A 19158-nucleotide genomic window follows, 5' to 3' on the forward strand; every position below is an offset into this window, starting at 1 on the left:
AAGGCAATGCTTAACTAGGGAACTGCCAGCACGAGAACAAGTGGGTATCCCCACACTCCTCTAACCTCACCTTCCTTAATCTTTTAATTTCCCAGCACTGAGGAGCACTCTTCAGGTAAAACATCAACCCTTCCTGAAACCACTGCAACCTACATTTCACTTAAAGTTCCCATTTTAAGCCACATTATTTCAGGGTTTTAGTGCAAGTAAATTGGCTCTTCAAGTGGAGTTAAAAAAGGAGGTTTTGTTCATGAATCCCTAAATGGCTACTTCTCAGTCCTGAAATACATTTTTACTACATTGAAGAAAGTTTTGCAAACTAAGAAATGTCATTTTATTTCCCCTAATAAAACTGCATCCAAATTCAGGAAAACTGCAAATTAGAACTACCAAAGATGTTACCAGGGTTGCATTCACATCACATGGCATTGCAAAAATTACATAATCTGCCTTGCATTAAGTTCAGACTTGCTAGAGGCTTGTATTCTCAGGGGTATATCATCAGCAATGCTTTCAAGAGAGAACAAAGACTTGTTCAAATGAGTCATAACATCTTGCTTTACATGTTAGCACTGTGGCTTCATAAACCAGAAAGGCAGGTTTCTACTGGCTAAAAAAAATGACGGCCAGCACATTTAGGAGATAAATTATTTAATTGTGGAAGTTTTTTTATCCAAAAGAAACTGTTCTTTTAAAAATGGTACATACAGTACTGTATTTTAACATATTCACATTACTGTGTATTTAGTCACCACAAATTTTTATCTTCCACACTGGTCATTGCTTTTTAGCTACAGTGAGGTTTTTCTAGTTGAATATTTTGAATTTTCACATCTGCATTTTACACAGCAGAGCAGGCCAAATCAGACCCATGATCAATGTTAACTGAATTTGAAGACAAAGCAAGATGTGCATCAACACTTGCTTCAGTAGGATGCTACTCCCTCATCTGAAAGAAAAATGGTGTAAGTAGTAAAGCCTCGTTTTATTAAAACCAAAATAAACCACATTGCCTGTCTTAGTCCAAGCACCTATCATGAAACCTTTCTCCTGAAAGTAATTAGATCCACAGACTTTACCTCTTACAACCTTACTAACACTAAGGAAGATGCAGATTGATTCATGACCCTTTGATCAAAAAAAAAAACCAAACTTAAAACTTTGGTTTAACGTTACTGTTGCCTTTTGATATGCCTCCCCCCACCATGACCATTGTTCTAGTCTATTGATGAGTCACACCTGGTGCTGAATTAGTTATTCTGCCTATATATACACTGTCAAGAGACAACAATACAAAACAAGAGCAGGTTTATGAGGCTGAACAGGGGGTTGATATTAGAGTACAGAAAAACAAGGAGGATGCTATGGGGAACAACACACAACCATGCACAGACATTAAAAAACACCTGTGTAACATCCCCTTATTTCCCTGTCAAGCACAGGGCTGTGTGGATTACATTGCTAACAAGCCCTCCATGTGGGAATAGCATTCAATCTGCCATCTCTGTGCCAGGCAGCAGGTAGTGCCCATGCAGTACAGGAGATGCTCTGTAGGGCACAGCACAGGGCAGAGAGCAGGTACCACCCCACAGGCACCAACCAGCCAAGCAACATGGGTACACTGGGGCAGACAGACTCCAGACAGCGAACTTCAGACAGCATTTTGAAAGACCAAACTGCGGTATTTTACTCTAAGAGAAGATTACTAAGGGAGAGATGTAAATTATGCACAAAAGCAGCATACAATCTTGTAACTGAGGTGAAGCAGAGCCACCAGTTCTCCCCGCTCTTGAGAGATCTGTAACAGAAAACAGGTGTCTCCAACAGCCCTTTCTCCCTGCATTTCTTTGTCTATTTTCCCCCTTACCTCAAGCTCAGAGAAGACCAGACAACACCACAGTTTTCCAGCACCTTCCATGTACAAAAGGAGCATGGCATAATAGTCTAAAATCAAAGTTCTTGGCAGTCTTTACCAAGATAAAGTATGCACCCCTTTTCCCCAAGGCAGTCAACAAGCCAGACCTCAACTGGCACACTGCATGTTCAAACAGAGAAAAATCTTTCAATTAACAATACAAAATGTTTACAAATATTCACCTAGATACAACAGCTTGACCTTAATTTGCAGAATGCATGTCCAAACAGAGAAGAATGTAGATTAGTGTTACTTTGTAAGTGCAGACACCCCACATCACAATCACGTAACAGAAGTAAATACTTCAGGAACAGGATTTAACACATGCAAATGTAATGCCACCATCTGCCCTAAGTATACATCAAACAAACGTACCATTCAAACTGTACTAATCCATCTATCCCTCTCTCCTCATCTCTCACTGACAGCACACATCAGCCTGTTCTCAGAGGGTTTTTTCTGAGAACTCCTCACAAATTTAGACACATGCAGAGACCTCCCCATCTTTGTTCCCAACTCCATGTAACCTACATCACTGACTTTCAAATGCTGCATGTTAAGAAGCCCATAGACTTGTTTTGGCTTTACTTAAGGTCAATCTAGTGCATTCCGGTTAGAAAAGGCTATTTTAGAAAAATGCTCAAAGGGGTATCTTATTGGTCTGGTTTTGCATCTAGCATATCTGTCCTGAGTTTATAAACGTACCTTTGAAAACGCACCTAGAGGCCAACTCCTTAAGAGAAAGCAAGATCCATGGGAACAGGATCTCCAGCTAGTTAAAACTCTACCCTTGTAACTACTGGCTAGAGAACACTTTGAGTCTTTGTCACAGATGTAAACTGGTCTACTTGACTCTGAGAAAAGATGCGTAGATGAAAAAGATTTAAATCAAATACTTAACAAAATAATACACTTACAGGAAACTAGTTCAGCTCAGTGGGCTCCTTTTTGGGGGGGGCTAAACATAAGCAAGTATATTTACTTGGTATAGTAATGTAATTTGTATAGGCACACATATTGTAAGAAATGCTCTAAGCATGTAAAGCAAGGAAATAAGTCATAGAAAGACAACAACATTTTTAAAATGCAGTTAAATACTTACTAATGCTTTAAAACTGATCTCTCATCAGCCACGAATGGTATTTTGTAAAATGGCAGCAACTGGTTCTGTGTAGAGAGACTGCAGCCACATCAGTTTTATTTAAAATTCTGTTCACTAATCTATCCCCTAATATTAACAATATCCAGTTCACTAACTTCTACGTTTACTGTATGACAGATGAGCTAAGACACCTACAATAATGGATTTCAACTTTTCACAGAAAATAGCTCTTCTGAGGAACTGAGTACCAATGATAATTTATATCATTCCCATTCACTTTGAATAATTCCTAGGTCAAATTCAGCATACATCCACTCATTTGGAAGGTTTAAGATGTTGGTTAATATCACTTTTCAATTTTTCAGAAAATATCTACACACACAGTGGGACAGAGTCGCCCACAACATCCTTCTTTTTAAGTTGAAGATGGGTTTGAGGGATGGGTGGACTGTTCAGCGGATAAGGAATTGGCTGGACGGTTTTATCCAGAAGAGTAGTGGTCAATGGCTGAATGTCCCGATGGAAAACGGTGGCAAGTGGAGGAAAAAAAGTAGCCCTCTCCATTAAACAGTCCTTTCAGAGCACACATATCTTTGGCTCTTTCACATCTTTTCCTCTGCGAGATGCACACCCCAGGGACGTAGAGTCAGCTCTGCAGAGGCAGCTCTGCAGGCAGCTTAGGCTGGGTGTGACCCAGAGCAGTCCTCTGGAAGTGCTGCAAGTCAGGATCTAGAGGCTTCGCTCCCTGGACCTGGAGCCAGAGTGGTTTTGTGCACCCTCCTTCCTGGAGGGATCACAGAGTCCCCCTGCTCTCTCTGTGGCAGGACCTGTGGCACAGCACAGTGCAGGACACTGAGGCCAGGCTGGCACAACCTCCATGGGCTGCCCATGTGGGTGCTGCTCCCAGCTGGGAAGAATGACCTGAGCCCTCCTGGCTCCAAAGGTAGCACAATGCTGCCAGCAGCCTGTCTGCAAAGGGGCTTCCTGCAGAGCAGCTGCCTGCTGGGCTCCCCCCCTGCCAGGCAGCCCATGGCTGGGAGATGAGCTCACATCTTTCACACGGCAGCCGTGGGAGCCCTGCTCAAGCAAGGAGCCCCTCACATCTTCCGAGAGAAAAGGGCCTCCCTCCTGCAACACCACTTTGCAGCCACTGGTGTGCCCAAAGGGACACGTCTTCCATATGCATGCAGAATTATTCAGAATAAATCTGGGAGACTGCAGGAGAAGTGCACCCATTATAGATTCACAGGTACATGTTCTCTGCCTCGCCAGGAACTTGTGGTCTATTTCTGGAGCATCCCTAATCAGGACACACAAAGAGGCTGCCTGCCAAAAAAACATAACAGTATTTTCACTTGCTTTATATATAACTTTTTAATATATAAACTTACAGAATCACAGAACCTTGGAATGGGTAAGGTTGGAAGTGACCTTAAAGGTCCTCAGGTTCCAACTTTCCTGTTATGAGCAGCCTCACACAAGACCAGGCTGCACAAGCTTCATTCAACCTGGCCTTGAACACCTTCAAGGAGGGGTCATCAACAACTTCCCTGGGCAACCCTTTCCAGTGCCTTTCTACCCTCATGGGAAAGAATTTCTTCCCGATATCTAACCTTAATCTCCTCTCTTTCAGTTTAAAATCATTACCCCTTGTCCTATCACTACCCTCTCTGGTGAAAAGCCCCTCCCCAGCTTTCCTGTAGGCCCCCTCTGGGTACTGGAAGGTGCTATAAGGTCTCCCTGGAGCCTTCTCATCTCTAGGCTGAACAGCCCCAACTCTCTCAGCCTATCTTCATAGCAGAGGTGCTCCAGGCCTTTGATCATCTTCATGGCCCTGCTCTGGACCCTCTCCAACAGCTCTGTATTGTTCTTGTGCTGAGGGCACCAGAACTGTACCCAGTATTCCAGATGGGGTCTCACCAGAGCAGAGCAGAGGGGCAGAATCCCCTCCCTGGCCCTGCTGGCCACTCTTCTTTTGATGCAGGCCAGGACACAACAGGCTCTCTGGGCTCCAGCACACACTGGTGGCTGATGTGGAGCTGCTCATCTACTAGCACCTCCAAGTCCTTCTCCTCAGGACTGCTCTCTAACCATTCTCCCTGCAGCCTGTATTTGTGCCTGGGGTTGTGCTGACCCAGGTGCAGGACCCTGCACTTGGCCTTGTTGAACTTCATGAGGTTGGCACTGGCCCACCTCTCCAGCCTGTCTAGGTCCCTCTGGATGGCCTCCCTTCCCTCTAGGGTGTCAACCACACCACACAGCTTGGTATCATCAGCAAACTTGCTGAGGATACACTCAATTCTACTCTCCATGCGAGAGTGCTTATTTTCAGTTTAAAATTCCACCTGTGTTTTAACATATTTTCACTGAAACACATACTGTTCTTTTACAGTCTATGTAATGATGATTTGCCACATCCTAAAAATCTTTTTTAAAACATTATATAAATTTCAGTATTAAGAAGTTTTATTTCCAGTTTGATGGAATTTAACTTCTCATATTGGCTGACACAAAAAAATTACTTACTACTGCAATGTTGGCAGAAGGAAAAAAAGTACATTTGCTATCCTAAAAGCTGTACATTCCTTCTCTGTACAGCTTTGATAATTCAATTGCCACAGTGCTTCCCATAAAATTTATTTGATTCCACTGGAAACCTAATTTTCATCAAAATATCTCATAATAACCTCTGGAATTTTGTTTGAAAAAATTAAGGAAGAAAAAAGGAAAAAAAGAGAATAAGACATTTTTCTAGAGGGCAATGGAAGACACACTGCAAGTACTTTTGTTCTAAAACTAGTTTTCTAGGTATGCTTATTAGCAAGCCTCAAACAAACAAAAGCAGTCAACATGTTTGCACCCAGAAAGGAGTAAGTTATCCATGAACAGACTGTAATGGCTTCTAATGGGGAACTTGATACACCCGTATTCTCTCCTTCCCCTTCTAGAGTTTCTGGCTGTCTTGAAGAGCTACTACCCACTGCCACACACGGCATGGGGCCATATTACCATTTTATTTGTACTGGGCTGCATTCAATTTTAACAGCCTTGACTGAAGAAAATAAAAAAGCTCCTCCATGGGAAAGGAAGGACTCTAACAGAACTGTGGCGGCACAAGGGGATGAAAAGGCCGTACCCGTCACAGCTCCCAGCTACTGCTCACCCCCCGACTAGTGCTGCCTGCCCATCACCCCCACAGGCAGACCAAACATGCCCCATTCAGCTGTCAATCAATGCCTGAATCATTCAGCTGTCAACCAATTCCTTAATTACTGCATATTTCAGCCTTGTTTATTCAGATAAACCAGAACCCAAAACAGGTGGTTTTTTTTGAAGAATGCGCATGAACAAACACACAAGGCACATGTTAAGTTCAAATAACAACACACAAAAGCAAAATTAAAAGCCTTAAAGCAACCAGAAAACTGCTAATTCAGTCTCCTGCATGTATTTACTGTGACAATCTTACCACAAATTGTTTCCTCCCACCCAACTCACATAGGACTGTCTCTGCCTACTCCTTGGTATCATCCCTCACCTCTGGCTGCCAGTCCTCAGATCCTTAATTACATCTACATACTATGTTCGGGATTTTTTTTTTGTTTTCCAGTTCTCCCTAACTGCTTCCAGTTCCTTGTCCTTTCCGACCACCTGCTTCCAGATACCACTCTCAATGCTCATAATCCCTTGTCACATACATTGCTCCCTCCATCAGCCCGTCATCCCCACTGGTTCCTGCTTACGCCTCTAACTCCCTGTACATTCAATCACTCATCTAGTTTCACTGAAAATAAACCAGGCTAGTACAGATCTCTCAGTTAAACTGTACAAATCTAACAGATTTTGACTTACTAGAGTAGAGCCTCCTAACGTCTGTCAGAAACCTGTGAATTCTAGGCTCCAAGTATCTAACTAGTTCTAAAATGAACAAAGTACCCCAAACTGCATGCGCTACACTGGGGTATCCCAACTATCCCAGTCCTCCAGAACAGAACAGGCCTCCAAGACACTTGGTATATCTAGTTATGCAAAACTTATGAGATGTTAACAGAAAGCTGGCCAACTCCTATATGTAGTTATGCTCTCAAAAAACAAGACTCAGATCTAGCTTGGGCCTGGGAAGAATACAACACTATGCCAGTGATGTAGATGTCATTCATCCAGTTATTAATGGAGAGCTCATTACCTGATGTCAGTGGCTTTGATACTTATTGGGCCAACCCTGGACCTCCTGTCATGCAACAACTCACAAAAGGCTCCCTTTCATGGATGAGTAGCCAACACTACCCCAGCATCTTTCTTGTTTCCTAATCTAAATTTAAAATAAAACAACATAACAAACAAACAAGCCACCGCCACTGCCAAAACAAAGAAAAAAAACCCGCCCTCATTGATAGAAGGATGATCAAAGATCATCCAAGTTAACTAACAAACAAAACATGGAAAATACATAAGTTGGATGCTGAAGATTTACCTTGTCCCAGGCACACTCTGACATTCTCCAGAATGAAAAGTTCTCACTTTTTTTACATCCAAATTGTTCACATCTGTGCACTTCAGAGTTGTTTGAAGGCTTTTATAAAATCAGCTGCTACCTATGTCACTCCCTGCCACGCGAGCAAAGACCTCTCTTGAGAACAACTGTGAAGGCGGCACTGACACCACACTTTGAAGACATTTAACAAAGCCTGAAATAAGCTGCTGACACTTCCTGAACAAAAGAAATTGATTATTTTAGGAATGTCGTATTTTGGTACCAAAGCAGCACAGTATAATAATCAAGCGTAGACAATGGAAAGCAAGTAAAATAAGAGGAAGCATCACCTCCACCTGCATTAAGAACTGCCCATCCAGGCTGCTGTACTTAGAAATCAAGACGCTAATTCTGCTCAATTCAGAGTTGCTGGTTTTGACAACTTCACATTTTTGAACGAGATACGTCATTTGACTCTACTGTGCTGCTAAACAAAGGGAACTCCTCTGTCATCCTGTTCAGAGTTGCAGTAACCCAAGCAACACTGGAGATTTCAGCTTAAGTAGGACAACAATTATCACTTAGGTCAAATTATTTGGTCAACAACACTGGAGGTGAGGATGCAGTTTCTCATTACTGTATACCTGAGATAATGTTTTAACCTGTGCCTTCTAGATCACTCTGCTTTAGTCTGTCATCACAGGACTAAATCTTGATTTAAAAAAATCCAACCATTGGGAAGAATAAAAACATTGCATGTTCTTACTGAAACCAGAGTACAACTAACACTTAAGGTACAAATGAAAGTTTGTGTTTACTTCTTTTTGTCCATAAGTATTTTTAGTATCATTATTAAAGCTCCTCCTGATCTGATAGGAAAGCTTTTTCTAGACTTCTTCCCTTACTATATCAGTAAGAATAAAAATTTTTCCATTTTTCACTTCTACCTTTACAAGCATGATAATTCATCCTGCCTGTTTGCCTTTGGTTTGAATAGTTTAAATGCATGGTTGTTGAAGAGTCCAAAACATTGCTGGTATATTAAACAGCAGACTATTCTAAGTTTTACTATGCTATTCTATATACAATGTTTGCTCCCAGATCTGTCATACAGAAGAAAAGGTATATAACTCCACTGTAAAAACCAAGTGGCATAACTAGATTTGGAAATACTTCACTGTTTGACAAGCCAGCTGGTGACACAGCCGTTTTGACAGTAGACACTCAACTCATTGTGTTCTACTGATGCATTCACTGCCCAAACAAGATACTATTCAAAAATCTCTGTATTTCACAAAACAGTTAACCAGATAACGTTTGCCAGATTACGCACTAACTTAAGACCTAATGAACTTAGACTGGAAAGTCTAAGATTTCTGTTTTATGGAAAAGGCTATTTTGCTGCCAAATTTTTCCAGTAATTCAGTTGAGAAACAGATGCATCATTAAAAATAACAATCAGAGATTACTACTAGAATTAGTAATCTAGAGGTAAATTAGAAGTATGAAGAGGACCAATATTTCCCTCCAAGTAGTTTTTTAGATACAATACCAATTTTTGCCTGCCTTCATAATCCATACCTGAAACAGCTGAGTTGCAGTCAATCTGGCACATTCACATCTCTACCATTCTGGGAGAGTTCTAGGTTCATCAGGACCAGAAGTTACATATCAAAAGTCTTGATAATTATTACAATAATAATCTACCTAGAAATAAAAGATAACTTTTTTGCATATTACACTTGGGCAGGCATGAGAAGATTCATGTCTATTCTGTGCCCTGTACTGACTGCCTGAGTTATATTACATTGATTAAGCTTTCTCTTCTGTAAAAATGTGTTGTGAGCCTGGCTTCTCTACCATACAAAACTTAAAACAGTTTTGAAGAAAACTATTATTAAAGCTACACAGGTAAACAAGACGGAACAAGACATTTTTGCTGGTTGTGGGTGTTCTGATGTGCTAAGAAACCATCCTGCATTGCTGAGAAGTGATTTTCAAGAATAGAAAACAGTATGTCTCACCAGTTCGAGCTGCAGTAACATATCTGGTTTGGTATCACATCAGGCATTATTAATTAAATTGGATAAAGTGTAGTTTATTAGAGGAATTGTAAAATAGACAGTGTGGCTAATGAAAAATGACAGCAGATTTTTCATTTTTGAAGGAACATTACTAATACAAGTTTCTCTATGGTTGAAGGTGGAACATACATCACTTAGAATTTTGCATTTTTGCAGTCTAATATTAAGAAGTACAAAGGAAGAGGATAGACACACTTTACAGAAAGAAAACTACCTGGATGACAGAATCAATAGAAATTAGATCAACAATAAAAAGAGAACTAGGGAGAATCTCCATCCCATACTGGATGCAGGGAGGAACATTTCAACCAAGGCTGAGATACCTAATGCCTTCTTTGCCAACATCTTTAATAGTCAGACCAGCTCCCCAGGGGGTATTCAGCCTCCTGAGCTTCAAGATAAGGATGGAGAGCAGAACAGACCCCATAATGCAGGAGGCAGGAGTTATTGATCTGCTTCTGCAACAAGACATGCACAAGTCTATGGGGCCTGATGGGATCCACCCAAGAGGGAGATGGTGGGGGAGCTCGGTGAGCTTCTCTCCATCATTTATCAACAATCCTGGTCAACAGGGGAGGTCCCAGATGACTGGAAGGTGGCTAATGTGATGCCCATCCATAAGAAGGGCCAGACGGAGGATCCAGGAAACTACAGGCCTGTCAGCCTGGCCTCAGTACAACAAAAGATCATGGAGAGGCTCATCTTGAGTGAGCTCACATGGCAAGTACAGGGCAGTCAGGAGATCAGAACCAGCCAGCAGGGGTTTATGAAAGGGAGGTCTTGCTTGACCAACCTGGTCTCTTTCTATGCCCATATGACCTGCCTTTTGGATGAGGGAAAAGCTGTGGATGTTGTCCACCTGGACTTTGGTAAGGCCTTTGACAACATTTCCCACAGCATTCTCCTGGAGAAGCTGGTGAATCATGGCATGGACAAGTGTACTCTGCACTGGGTGAAAAACTGGCTGGATGGCTGGTAAATCCAGTTGGCAGCTGGTCACCAGTGGTGTCCCTCAGGGCTCAGTTTTGGGGCTGGTCTTGTTCAATCAACATCTTTATCAATGATCTGGATGTGGGGATTGAGTGCACCCTCAGTAAGTTTGCAGATGACATCAAACTGGGTGGGAGTGTTGATCTGCTTGAGGGTAGGAAGGCTCTACAGAGGGACCTGGATCAATGGGCCAAGGCCAATTGTATGAGGTTAAAAAAAGCCAAGAGCCAGGTCCTGCATTTCAGTCACAACAACCCCAGGCAACACTACAGCCTTGTGGAAGAGTGGCTGGAGAGCTGCCCAGCAGAGAAGGGACCTGGCAGTCAGCCAACTTAACATGAGCCGGCAGTGTGTCCAGGTGGCCAGGAAGGCCAACAGCATCCTGGTCTGCATCAGGAATAGTGTGGCCAGCAGGAGAAGGGAAGTCATGGTGCCTCTGTACTTGGCACTGGTGAGGTCTCACCTTGAGTGCTGTGTGCAGTTCTGGGCCCTCAATTCAAGAAGGATATTGAAGTGCTGGAGCAGGTCCAGAGGAGAGCAACAAGGCTGGTAAAAGGTCTAGAGAACAAGTCATACGAGTAGAGGCTGAGGGAACTGGGATTGTTTAGCTTGTAGAAGAGGAGGCTGAGGGGAGACCTCACTGCTCTCTACACCTACCTGAAAGGAGGTTGTTGGGAGGTGGGAGTTGGCCTCTTCTCACAAGTGAATAATGACAGGACCACAGGAAATGGTTTGAAGTTGCAGCAGGCGGGGGTTAGACTGGATATTAGAAGAACTTCTTTACTGAAAGAGTGGTCAGGCACTGGAACAGGCTGCCCAGGGAGCTGGTGGAGACACCATGCTTGGATGTATTCAAGAAATGTGTAGATGAGGAACTTCAGGTCATGGTCTAGTGGCCAAGATTGTAGGTTGGGTGTTGTGGGTTGTTTTGTTGGGTTTTTTTTGGTTTGGGGGGTGTGTGTGGTTTTGTTTTGTGGTTTTGTGGTGTTTGTTTGTCTGTGGTTTTTGTTTGTTTGTTTGTCTCTATGGTTAGACTCCGCGATCACAGAGGTCCTTTCCAATTATCACTATTCTGTCATTCTGTAAATTCAACCACTCTGTGAATCTACGATATGGTCTTTCAGACCAAAACTGTTCATTTCCATTACAGCTGGAACATCACTAAGCAGAAGCAAATGGGAACTGAGGACTAAGGTGTATTAATCGAACACAGAACCACTAGCACTTGTCATGAACACCCCAAGCCAGAGGTTTACAAGATGGCCTGATGCAGCTTTAGCAGAACTGCAATTCACCACCTTTTTAAAAATTTGGCTGTAGGCCACAGTAAAGTGTTCTGGTACCCCAGCCATGCAGACTACCACACGAATGGGGAACTCAGCACAGCTTCTGAATTTTCCACTTAATTTGGAAGTTTCTTTTATATTACACTAGCACTAATGTAAAAGCAAGGAATTTTTGCAGTTACACAGTTATAAATTAAACAAAGATACCTGGTAGGTTAGAGTAAAAAAGAACCAACAGTAAGTCCTGAGCAAAGATGAACTGGGATGAAGTTCTGCAGAGGGCCACAATGGTGGTTAGGGGGCCATAGCATGTGAATGTCCAAGTGTCTAGGAGAACTTGTTTGTCTAAATTGCAGAGAAGTCAAAGGAGGATGTAGAAGCAGTAAGGAAGAACAGAGTGAGACTCTCAACAAAGATGCACAGTAAGAAGAGGAAATTATCACAATAAAGTAAAGGAAATTCCTTTCTGGAGAGTAACCACAGGATCAGGTTGCCCATAACTCAGAATCTTTACTATACACAGACAGAGCTCATCTGGGAAGGGTCCTGAGCAATATGCCCTAACTTGCAAGGCAGATAAGACTACATGACCTCCAACTTAAATGACCTTATCACAGAGCTTAACAGTAATACAAAATCTACAGAAGAGATTAATGCTGCATCACTTTACTTGAATTTGGCTTAAAGTAGACTTCTAATGCAAATTCATGGAAATAGCAATTTGGGATAAGGATGCCCTTACCCCTGGTTTTAAGGGATGCTGTAATAAACCTTTTCCTCCTACAGAAAATATTAAAAGAAATGTATATAACTGACGACACATTAAGCACGGGAGGGGGGATTAAAAAAAAAATTGGGGAGTTGTTTGCGAAGCTCCTCACAGAGCCTGTACAGATGTGCAGCCAACAGGCACTATCAGCACTTTTTTACTGAGAAGTTTAAAAAACATACCTTTATTGTTCCCAGACAATAAAACATTGTTTAGCCAAATACTGTTTATTCACTTGAACTTTGAAAACATATTTTGAAGCTATAAATACACAAACTGAAAAATAATGTTATTAAAGTGGGATAGCTTATGATTAATTCACAGTGCACACAACTCATAAAGACTACCCTCTCAGAAATACTTTAGGTTCTTTTTTATATTGCTTATATTTACATAAAAATAAAAACAGGAGTTAAATAAAGTTATCCAAAGCTTTTAGAGATTAACTTCAACCCTTCACTACAGTGAAATATTCTACTGTTAACCAGCAAATCTGCTTAATTTTAAAAACAAACACACCAAAAGATGTTATACATAAAGTCAGTTATACCATTAATCTGTTTACCTTTAGCTCCATTTCCAGAAATGTTACCTCTGAGGAGTTTCTAAACAATAGTTAGAAAACTCCAGGACAGCAATACTTGTAATAAGAACCTTTAAACAATTATTAACCAAAGTCTCTTAGTTCAAGCAGCCTGCTTTCAATAAATTACCATGCTGCTAACAGGTTAGCTTTGAAACAATAGCACAAGCATCTCAGTGACCCACATAGAAGCCATTATAAGCACAGTATGATCTGATAGCTTAGCATTTATTATAACATAGATGACTAACCTTGCAATTCATACATTTACTTTTGTCTTTCATGTTTTAATGCGACATACCACTATGAACTATTACTGTTGAAAAGAGAAAACTGTTTGGAGAGCTTAAACAGGGCTGGTTATAATCGCCTCTATTGTAACAGAACAATGCTTTGACTTTCCTCTGGGAAAGGCAATGCAACATTGAATTTGCTTGCACTTACTAGTTGGATAAGGAACCAGTCCCAACAGAAACTGGAAATCAATCTTTCACTCTTCAGTAATTAGTGCTCCTGAACTGCCAAAAAATTTAAAAAGAGCCATCCCATTAAATAGAGCAGATATGTCAGAGCTTAGCACTGAGCTCTAGCTGTTAATGGTATAATTTCTGCTATCTGTTTTGCTATGTTTTGGAAACATTTTGCTGATACAGAAAAAACATCTCCCTCACATTTAACTTTTCCTAAAAGACAGTTTTCTTGCTATAACTTTATAGCTCAAGCATTTAACCACCATATCTGTAGACAAATCAATTTTCTTCTTAAAGCTAAAATTATTCTGCATTCCTCATTTATATATGCAAATGACAAAGACAGTGTCTGAAAAATATTACTCCCTAAGGGAGAAAACAGTGCTATCTGCCTGCAAAACTCAAGCTGACCACATAGGACGCTCACACTTCAAAAGTCATCTCCAAAACAACACTTGTGAGTAATGTAATTCTTTCTAAATTTGTTAAGTCTCAATTTGTTAAAAGCTGATTGTTCTAAAGGTAAGACATATTTCTTAGTTTTAACAAGCAAGGTAGTTTTAAATCCTGGGTCAGCTAATAATGTGCTACGTACCACCATAACTGTGGAACTTAAACACTTAACTTCAATGCTTAAAAGGAAAGTTTTTTTCAAGCCAGAGTGCTCCTTAAACCTTTATACTTATATGGTTTTCAAGGAACATTTCTAACATTTTTTCTTCGCTTACTATTTTATACAGAAAAACGTAAGAAAACATTTAATGACCCAAAACATCAAGCCCAGAGAGAAATTCTATTTCACAACCTCTGCTGTATAGGCAGTTAGCTAACTGATGCCTTCAGCAGGTTACACCTGTACATTGGTTTAAAAAGGTGCAATTAATTAGCATTTACAGCACTTATCTTAATAATGCACAAGAAAATATATTTATCTTACTGGTCCTTCATTTTCTTATATTTATAAAGCTCTTAAGAGGAAAATAAATTAAGTCCAAATTGCAACCCAAATCTGTGGTACTGCAGCCCCAGGCAGTCTTTTGGAATAGAATATTTTCATAATTGGACCCCACACAGATATGCCAGCAAATCTTGATTTAAAGCTGTTGCATTAGGCATGGGTCCAAAACCTCTATAAAACAGGAGAACTGAATCAGGTCTCAATCCACAAATTATGACGTGTATGAGAAGGTTGACTATTAGTTGAAATCACACCATTTTCCATGGGCAGGTTCCACAAAAGGAACACATTTTAAACACAAGAACTTCTTTCCAAGTGCTTCAAATTACACAGTTTAAGAACAGAAAACGAGTATTAACAAGGATTATTACCATTGTGGGCTCATCCATCCTTATGTGAACACACCTAACTATTCAGATGCTATGATCTTGCTCAGACCTCCTAAATTCTGTCTATGAGACAGATACATCTCAGTGGCATTTCAGGGTACATAAGTCTGCCATGTCCTCCATCCATATCATATGATACTGGCAGGCCACAAAGCTACCTTGAGACTGAGGAATATGGAGCACACCTGTTGCAAACCTGAGAAGGCCATGGCCAGGCACCAGTGCCTGCCAGTTGCCTCTGGATTGGGAACATGTGGAGCTGTCAACATGTGGGATGCCATCATCCCAACAGAGGAGCATGTAAGAAGCAAGAAAAGAGCAGATCTCATTATTAGCATGCAAAATTTGGCAATGTTGACTTCAGCCAGTCCTTGCATCATTCATTCAGAACAACAGGTGAATCAATCCTAGGACATTTTATCTCTTTGAAATAAAAAGACACAAAAGAAGGTTCCAGGACCCAGTTAACTTGTATTTCAATAAGAAACTTTCAGCTTCTTTGATAAAAATAAACATGTAAAATCAAGTCAAGTTTAATTCCTAATTTGCTGGCACTTCACCAGCACAACAGTATGTTAAAAAGAAACAAAATCTTGACTGTGTATGAAACTAAAGCCACAATACTAGGTCTCATTTTGCTAACTCAGTCTCTAGGAGTGCATTTGAAAATACAATCTTCACTTTGAGATTTCATATACATGGTAAATAAGATTAAAAAAAGTAAACATGCTGCTCTGTAGAGTGTGAAACAAGTGAGTTTTACAAGTGCACGTATCACAAATCTCATGAAAAGACCTGGAGATGTCTTCATACCTTCTGTTCTCTATCCATACAGCAATAATAAAAGTCGTCTTTTTCAATATAATGTATTAATAAAACTTTGGTAGCAGAACATATCTCAATACAGGCACTTTACTATTAAGCCCAGTGTAAAATTTGATTGTGCTAGGAAGAAGCTTCAAGAAGAAGATAATCAAGGGTACACAGCTGAATAGGTGACTTAAGTGTTCTGAAAATACTATGACACTAAACTGCTGGAAAACCCATCATGTGCTTCTACGAACAGACTAAGGAAGCAGACAGAGGACACGACTCTTTACAGCCCACCATAATACATCTGTGCCTGTTAATTTAAATACAATAAATACAGTAGAAAAATATAAACACACCTTACAAGGTAGTGAATTTTCTCCATACATTAATTCACCACTCTCCTCTTTTCAGAGGTTTAAAACTTTTATGTTCACCACATTCCAAAATAAACTATCAGTAAATCATTATCAGTGTTATATCTTATCGTATGCTTTTCCAAAACCCAGTGACAGGAGCTTGCAGTAAGAAATAATTACAAAGACGTTCCATAATACTAAATGTTGGTGTTTTCTCCCTGCCTCCTTTTTTTTTTTTTCTTGTTAATTTTCATTAAAGGAAGAATATTATTATCATGCACCAATACTAAAAAAATTAAGAGTAGTTATTTTACACTAAGTCTTTAATACCATATAAAACCCTAAAAATTATATTACCAAGTGTCAAAAAGCTATTCCTTCTGCAGCCAGACTAAGGTGATTTGTATTTCAAAAGGCATTCAAAGCAACAAAATAAAATTAAAGACAATTAAAGTAAGCATAAATAGCTCTTATAATCAGTTCATTTTTAAAAGACAGTGAAGTATTTTTTAACTGCATGCAGTGGTAAAAAAAAACAACAAACAAAACACAGCAATTCCATGCTACAACTAGATAGGGAGACCATCCACTGTGACTATTGCCAAGCACATAAATGAGAATTTTTTCTGTATTTCCATGTATCCAATACTCTTATTCATTAATAGGAGTAGCATTATCATAACCCTTCACAATAACATATTATTGTTCTAATTCAAGGAAACAAGATCACTAATATTTTTGTCCAAAAATCTTCATTGTTACAGTGGGCTGACTTGGCTGCCTGCCGGATGCCCACCCAGCTATTCTCCTCAATGCCCCTCCTCATCTGGACAGAGGCAGAAAATAAGATTATAATCTAATAAACAGAGAGAATGCTAATCAGTTACTGTCATGGATGAAACAGAGTCAACTTGGGGAAAAGCAATTACATTTCTTGCCAATTAAAAATAAGAGTAGGATGGTGAGGGAAAAAAAAAAAAAAAAGAGGAAAAAAAAAAAAAAAGAGAAAACTTAAAACACTTTCCCTCTCTTCTTCGCAGGCTCAATTTCACTTTCTTTCCAACTCCTCTATCTTCTCCTCTTCCCAAGAAGTGCAGAGGGATGGGAATACAGGTTGTGATCACTCCATCAGCACTCCTGGCTGCTGGTCCTTCCTTTCCACTTTTCCCCTCTTCTTCTTAGAGGCCACCCCTGCAGACTCCTGCTACAAAAACCTTGCCATGTAAACCAAATAAAATTGTGTAAAGACATAACAGAATAAGCCTTCAGGAGTCTGATTATGTGGTTCAATAATGATGTAACTGTGGAAGATGGGAGGGCAGAGAAGCCTTTCTGTAGATGTTTCATAACATTTCAGATCTAGCACCAGAAATTTCATATGTAACATCTCCTTCCCCAACATAATTAACCATGATCAGGGCAGAAATATAAAAACCAGCAATTTCCTTTGTATAAAATAAATTGGCATAATGATAGGGATCTGTTTTTTCCCCACATGCATTCAAAATTATGAGCCTGTTCTAACTGCAACTGTAGAGCTCTACCAGTTACAAGAAATAAATCTACTCTAGCCTAAAAAACTAAAAATATTTTTAAAATACAAGTAATTAAATTAATTAAAAATGGGCAAATTATAAATTCCAAAATATAATTTTTAGCAGAAAACTGTTTTCCAGTTTCAGGCAGGATTGTGCAGCAGTTTATCTATGATGTGTAAGACAATATAAAACCACCCTCATAAAATGTGTAGACATCCCAAAAAGTACTAAAGTGACAACTGATGAGGCAAGCCAGTTATATACAAAAATTAGTTGAGTCACTTGTAAGATGGGCTCTTCTGAAAGCATGTGTTCCAACAACTAGAAAGGGTAAGATCACAAGATAAAAAGAGATTAAAAGGGTGACTGCATCAGTGTTTCCCAGTATCAACATAAGTCATCTGACAGGTAACTGATAAAAGACAAAGTAAGTTCAAATGAGTGAAAGATATCTACACAAATTTACATTAAACATTAAGAAAAAAAATAAAATAACATTGACTATAATAACACGTCTAACAATCTAACAGGTGATGCAGTAATTCTTAGTTTGAAGAACGTTCTCATCACTGCCTTTTTAAAGATTGAGCATATATTACTAGAGAGGCAGTGCAGCGGATGTTTAAATTACCACCTACTAATGCAGAAAAAATGGCTTCTGGATCAGGACTGCTACCAGTATGTCAACCTAAAACGCAGGATGTACTTACTGTAGTTACTGATGACAGCTCCAGTGAAGGGTGTGTGGCTGTCTACAAAACACCAGAAGCACATACATTCCAAAGCCTGGATGCTTGATTCACCCCTTCATCTTTCCAGTTTCTTCTGAGCATTGCCCAGCTGCATTCATCCGCCTACCCAGCTGCCTGCATAGTAACAATAAACCTTCTGACTTCTTGTTTTGCTAATGGACATCAACCATACTAAGCTGCAAAACATTCCTTTGTTTGAAGGCATTTCCCAGGGTACATTTTCTATCAGCAGGTATCATACTTCACACACACCAAGATAAATGCCTTTCACCATGCAGTAGGTATTATTCCCCTTCATACATTTCTTACCACCCTCCTTGCACACAAGGCACTCGCATTTTAGCCTTGCCCATATTCCTGCATCCTCTCCCACCTCCTCCCCACTGACAGCAGAGCCCTGCAGACTCTCCTGAATGCTCTGCTCCAACCCTGTGCCCTGCTGCCACATGCTATGCTCAGCTTATAAATGTTTATGTGAAGCCTTATCCGCCCACAGTGGGAAGACGTGGGCATCAGATGAGTTTATGTGGATGGGAGTACATTGAAGAACGAGAATAGAACTGGAAAAGGACAGTGGGAAGGGGAGGAATAATGGATATACACACGCTCTATCTAACACATCATTATCTAAAGCAGATCTCAACAATTCTTTCTCCTACATCACTATTCATTCCTAATG

The 19158-nt window shown here is 40.2% G+C and overlaps 1 protein-coding gene across 1 annotated transcript in view; it reads right to left on the bottom strand.

Annotated features, from left to right (window-relative positions):
* EPB41L4A (erythrocyte membrane protein band 4.1 like 4A) overlaps nucleotides 1-19158 on the bottom strand; it is a 146576-nt gene that overhangs the window by 93714 nt on the left and 33704 nt on the right. The window contains 1 exon segment of the mRNA XM_010007238.1: nucleotides 4068-4317. Within this exon segment, the coding sequence (XP_010005540.1) occupies nucleotides 4068-4317 (250 nt within the window).

Source organism: Chaetura pelagica, unplaced genomic scaffold (assembly GCF_000747805.2).
Source record: "Chaetura pelagica isolate M959 unplaced genomic scaffold, ChaPel_1.0 scaffold40, whole genome shotgun sequence".
NCBI lineage: Eukaryota > Metazoa > Chordata > Aves > Apodiformes > Apodidae > Chaetura > Chaetura pelagica.